Below are 6133 nucleotides of genomic sequence, written 5' to 3' on the forward strand. Positions count from 1 at the left end.
TCTCTCTCTCTATATATATATATATATATATATATATATGTATAAAACGTTTTTTTTTCGAAACCGTCAATGGTGTTATAAGTGCTCAACTAATGAGGAGCAGAATATCAACACAGACACAGGGAAAAACGTTTTAATGCATTGCAGTACAGGCCTGTTTCGTGCGTCCAGGCCTGTACAGGCCTGTTTCGTGCATATGTAGACGCATGAAACAGCCCTGTACTGCAATGCACTAAAACTTTTTTCCTGTATCTGTGTTGATATATATATATATATATATATATATATATATATATATATATATATATATATATATATATAATCCAGTCAGTGAAGAAACACTCAATGGTAGGGAAAATGCTCAACATATAAGGAGCAAAATGATCCAGTGAGTCAAGTAAATTCTTTATGAGTCAGTACAAGCCTGTTTTTGTAGTTCAGAAACATCTAGACAAACAGAACAAAGGTTCATAGAAGGCATAGCCATCCACGGAGACTCTCTCTCCCTACACAAAGAAAAGATAGGTCCCAACCCATGCTTTTCATTTCAGAGAACACATACAAATTAAAAGGAAAGCATCCATTCCCAGTAACTTGTCAATATCTGTCAATACAACTTTACTCAACCAACAATTAAAAGAAAGTTCTTCAAAGAAAAGTAATATAACTACAATTTATCCTCCCATATTCCAGTATCACTGGTCCTGCTGCAGTTGCCATGGCTTTTGTTGCTAGGATACTGTTTCTAAGGAGTCCACAGATCCAGGTGCTGAAGAGAGGTGAGGGGAAAATCATCAAAACTATCAAGCCAAATTTCTTTTGAGCCACTCTTCAGATATATGACTGAAAAAATTTTGAGATTTTATTTGCTAAAATAAGAAGATTTTTGATGTTTGAGCCAAATTCTTTCTTAAAGGTTTTGGATGATTGGGCATCGTTTCATAAGGAGAAGATACAGAACGCTTGTTTAGTGCCTGTACGTGGATTTGAGAGCAGGATTTTTTTGGGCTTGTTACATTTATCAGTATAGCAACAGAGAGGCGACTAGCCTTAACATAGGATATGCAGTGCTGTCATTTGGCAGGGCTACAAGGTAAAACTAGTGGATATCAAAGCAGAGCAAGGCAGGTATGGATGGCCCAGCATTTAAACAATATAATTTTCTTCAGGTGGGATTTCAGAAATGTCACTCTTCCTATAAACGTTTCACTTTTTTATAGTGAAACGTTTTTTTATAATAACAAACAAAACAGCCTTAACCTGTTGAAATCAGCACAACCGAGTATACATTGCAGAGCGACTACATTATTATCATGCAGATCGAGCAAAAGCACAAAACCAACCTAAATCCCTCTTAAGAATTTGGAATACAGACTTTGTGGAACAGATCGTGGTGGGGTATTAATGTCAACATGATCGATTGAGTTTTCAACCAGCAATTATCGCGCCTCGGATAAACCACATAGGCTACGATACTGCCGCTGCGCAAAGCAAAGGGCCCCGCGAACCCTGAGAGCAGGATAAGCGGTTCAGATAATCGATGGATGGATGGACGGATGGATGGATGGATGGATGGATGGATGGATGGATGATCGATTAATGAGACGGTTTTGGGGCCTGACTTGACATCGCTTCAGGGCAGAGCCGAAGAAAAAGCCTGTAATACTGTGTAATAATGATTGGTTGTTCCGCAAAGCAGCGACCACGTGGAAGTAACCGACAACCAATGGGCACTCTGGGGGCGTGTACTTGATAAACACCGCCCCCATACAGCCATCATGCTAAATGGAAAGCTCCTGCGTGACTAGCCCGCTAACCATATTTACAACAAAAATAAGACGAGGTGTTTTTTTTTTTCGCAGACAGGCATCAAGTTTCTCACGGATGCTGACATCTAATATGAAAACAACTACTCACATGTGAAGGGTGTCTTTTTTTTATTTTTCAAAAGGACCCAAAGAGAAGACCTCTCTGTCGCAAAGCTAGCTCGTATATAAATTCGCACACCGCCTGCCATCACGACCAGCAAGTCAAGCAACTACACCAGTCAGCGTTTCTACGTTGTTGTTGTTGTTTTTTTTTTTTTTACTTTAATCATGGAGAAGGTAATTGTCGTATGTGTGTACACTGGTTACGATCACGAGAGGCTGGAAAACAGTTGGAAATCGTTTTGTTTAAATAGCGAGCTAGCTATGCAGCTTTTGTACCAGGAGCTACTGCTTGTTTGCCACTCGCCCAGGCCGTACCGGTAACGTTTTGTGGTGGATACACTCCTGATGGTCAGTCCTTGGGGGGTGTATTTGATTCCACCTCCTGTAGATTTTTAGGTTATATTTTCAACTCATGGCAATCTGTAATATTAATGTGAAGAGAACTGCGCTCATCGAAGGCCAGTTTTCTTGTGTTACGTGCTATAACCTTATCAGGGAACGCCCAGTGTCAGCTCATTGACCATTGTCACTAGTCGTTTGTATCAAGGACTCCACAATTGGTTTTTCATCACTTCAGTCCATTTGATGTCTGTGTTAGTCATTGACATGTCAGGAGAGAATGAATTAACCCTGGATAGCTAGCTACAGGTTTTATTTCCAGCATAGTGTGTTTTACTGTTGTGACCGGTAGAGACTTGGCTATTGTCCACCCATTTAAATTCATTGAGTCCTATTTGTCACTTGAATGTCGTTAGAAAGCAGTCTGTTCAGAATAGTATTATTATGCTAGGTGGGTAGACAGTTGACTCGAGCGATTTATGTGATTTGTAATCTATTTGGTCAGATTAGATGCAAGTTGAAATGTCATAACTTTACATAATAGTACTGAACAATAGACCGTTTCATCACATCATCCTCTTCCCACAGGCTGATTTCTTGAAAGGGCTCCCAGTCTACAATAAGAGCAACTTCAGCAGGTTCCATGCAGACTCGGTTTGTAAAGCATCTGTAAGTAGCAACATGCCCTCATCATGTTTGACATATTTGGAGTTATCACATTAGACTCTTGACTGAGTGATCATTCAGTACCAATTTGGCCACAAAATGTCAGTTTTTGGAAAAGATACTGAACTAGGGTCTTGAATACCGAAACAGAAATGACATGGAACCTATATGTGAAACACATTTGTGTTGTTCTTTAACCATTCTAAACACTAAGTCAGAAGCAAGAGATGAATCATTTTTCAGAACGTGCTTCTGTAAGTTTCAGCCTGTTCGTGTCCTTGTTTACAGAACCGGAGGCCCTCTGTGTACCTTCCAACCCGTGAATACCCCTCAGAACAGAGTAAGCAATGAGCTCACTGTTGCTTACCAATCTCCTTTTCACCTCATAATTGAAGTATTTTTATGAAATAGAAATGTTAGAAGGGCTAATTGGCTTTCTTCGTGTTTATCCTAAATAGTTATTGTAACAGAGAAAACCAACATCCTCCTGCGTTACCTTCATCAGCAATGGGACAAAAAGGTGAGTATGTGGGAGGCCCTCGTCTTGCAAGCCCATGCAAAATCTTGCAGTTGATGTATATCTCTGTCCGTGTCTGCTAACTGCTATTCTAGTCTTAAATTCTTAAACTTTCAGTTTTGCTAAAGAGCTATGCTGTGCCTTTTAAGAGTTAGATAATTATTTGTAAGTAAATGCGATTTCAGTCGTTCCTGTTCAAGGAAAGTTGAATCAGTTCATCTGGACAATGTTTATTGAGAGGTTTCATCACTTATCTAAGCCACCACTTCAGTCTTAACTTACTGCAGGTATCCCCACCCTTACAAACAATACAGTGGCATATTTCATACACAAATTGCTGTGACCATTGACATTGCAACTCTAGTTAATGGTCACAGCAATTTGCATAGATCGTAATGCCACAGTGTTGTTTATTAGGGTGGGGATACCTGCAGTCAGTTGAGACTGAAGAGGTCACTTAGATGAGTAATGAAACGTTTCTCTCAATAAACATTGTCCAGATGAACTGATTTCAACTTCCCTTGAACAGCAGCGATTGAAATCGCGTTTACTTAGAAATAATTATCTAACTCTTAAAAGGAACAGCATAGTACTTTAACAAGCCTGAATGTTTAAGAGTTTAAGACTACAATAGCACTTAGGAGACATGGACAGAGACAGCGATACAGGGCATGCATAAAGACAAATTGTTGCTGTTGTTTTCAACTTATTAAGCAGAATGCAGCAAAGAAGAGGGAGCAGGAGCAAGGTGAAAGTGACAGCCCGGCACCCCCGAGGAAGATCGCAAGAACAGATAGCCAAGAGATGAATGAGGACTCATAATAAGTGTGAGTGTGTTTGAGTATGTGTGTGTGTGTGTGTGTGTGTGTGTGTGTTTATCCACAGGGCCGAGCCAATTTAAAGGGAACTCCAAAAGTAAACCACCAAGGTTCTCATGGTTTCATACATCACAGCTTTTAATTTCCTTTTCAGTCAAGTCATCATAATCAAAGCAAGAGAAATCTTGCAAGTATATGTCTTTATGCATGCTCAATAATCCAGGTAAGAAAGTAAAAGAAAGTTGAATCAGTTCATCTGGACACATTTGAGAGAGAGGAAACGTTTCATCACTTGGTAAACTTTGTGTCCAGATGAACTGATTCAACTTTCTTTGGTCTTGCAAGTATAGCCTTTCTTAATGTTTTATTATTTGATAAAATTCCTGTAATCTGAATTTTTTAATTCCAAAGAGAAATTGCCCTGTCAACAAGACAGTGGTTGATAAAGCAGTCGTTTCGAGACAAAAATCACTTGCATACCACAAGAAATGATTCTAATTTAGCATTTATTGATAGGAATAAAAACCGCCCCCCAACACATGCACACACGGAGATTGGTAACTGAAAGCATTTCTGGGTCATTCAGTCAAAACAGACAAATTAATCTGTAAAAATTATCATCACACAAGGAGCTACTTAATTATTTTGGCTATACCCTGTGTATATGTCGGTGCATGTGTGGCCATTTGTATGTTGACTTGTTAGTATGTATTATATATGATTTTAATGTGTCATTTAAAGAATGGCAGAGCACATTGAGCAGCATAGACACTTGACAGAAATGACATTACCCTTAACAAGTAGTCTCATACTGGCATGTGGCTAGTGCAGCCTACTTCTGTCAAACTACAAGAAGATGGTATGTCCTGGCTTGTTGGAAGAAAATATTTTTTGTTAGTTTTTATTTCTATTGTAACAATTATTGTTTGTCATATTGGTAATGAGCTTCCTGCCAGCCACAGTGCCCTCCCTTACAGTTTCCCTGCAACCCCCTGCAACCACATGGGGGCATTACAACACTCATGTCTAGACCCAAGAATGCACTGTGAAGAACAGCACAATGTAGGAAACGTGGAAACTCTTCAAAATTCCCGCTCAGTTTTTAATAATAGCTGAAACACATTTTTCCTTTCTGTTTTGGGGCTTGTATTTGTTGGGTAAAAGTTGTTTGTATTGTTAAGAAGCTTATACCCTCTTCTGGCTAGCAAAGGGCAGTGTGATGTTTGACATCAGCAACCATTCACCCTCTGAATTCTAGCTAAAACCTTTATCCAAAGAAAAGGACATAATGCTGTTGTTGCAAGAAAATTTGTTCATTTACAGGAGTTGCATATAATGTGTGAATTATAAACTGGACAACCAGATGAGCACATGTAGTGGTGGGAAAGTATGTACAGTATATCACTGGTATGAAGAGAATAAACATCCTTACTGCTCTTGCCTGGTGACAGCCCTAGATCTTTTCTTTTGTGCCGTGTTTGGATGTAAGTGGTCTTTAAAGGGGTATTGTATAATCTGCTATGGAATACACACAAGTAGTAAAGTGCGGCTGCAATCCAGCCTTTTCCCTAAGATTTAAGTTTGTATTGATGTCATCTATACAACACAGAATATGTAGGTCTTTTTTAATATTTACACTGCCCAGCAAACTCTGTAGATGCTAAAAGGTGGATTGGCATTTTGGTCGGTCAGTTCATTTTCTACCCACCGTGAACAAACCCTGTCTGGTTTTGAAGCGTAAAACCACATTATGCTTCTGCTAGAATAGATTAACTGTTCTCCAACACCCAAGGCCTGTCCCCATCTCAAGTGTATTGATTCAATTGTGCTCTTTTTAGCTTTGCACAAATAAACTGGATTGA

General features: G+C 39.2%; 1 protein-coding gene and 1 pseudogene across 2 annotated transcripts; one reads left to right on the forward strand and one right to left on the reverse strand.

The window, feature by feature from the left end:
- Positions 1-1339: 1339 nt before the first annotated feature.
- On the reverse strand, positions 1340-1493 carry LOC130110925 (U4 spliceosomal RNA; annotated as a pseudogene).
- A 279-nt stretch (positions 1494-1772) lies between these two features.
- On the forward strand, positions 1773-6133 carry LOC130110168 (DET1- and DDB1-associated protein 1). 2 transcript variants are annotated; one of them, XM_056277171.1, is made up of 5 exons: positions 1773-2105; positions 2859-2939; positions 3225-3276; positions 3395-3456; positions 4168-6133. In XM_056277171.1, the coding sequence occupies exons 1-5, from the start codon at positions 2097-2099 to the stop codon at positions 4273-4275; spliced, it is 312 nt and encodes a 103-aa protein (XP_056133146.1). In that variant the 5' UTR covers positions 1773-2096; the 3' UTR covers positions 4276-6133. The 2 variants fall into 2 exon arrangements, with proteins under 2 accessions (XP_056133146.1, XP_056133147.1); XM_056277172.1 differs by having other exon boundaries at positions 4171-6133.

This window comes from Lampris incognitus, chromosome 3, assembly GCF_029633865.1.
Source record: "Lampris incognitus isolate fLamInc1 chromosome 3, fLamInc1.hap2, whole genome shotgun sequence".
NCBI lineage: Eukaryota > Metazoa > Chordata > Actinopteri > Lampriformes > Lampridae > Lampris > Lampris incognitus.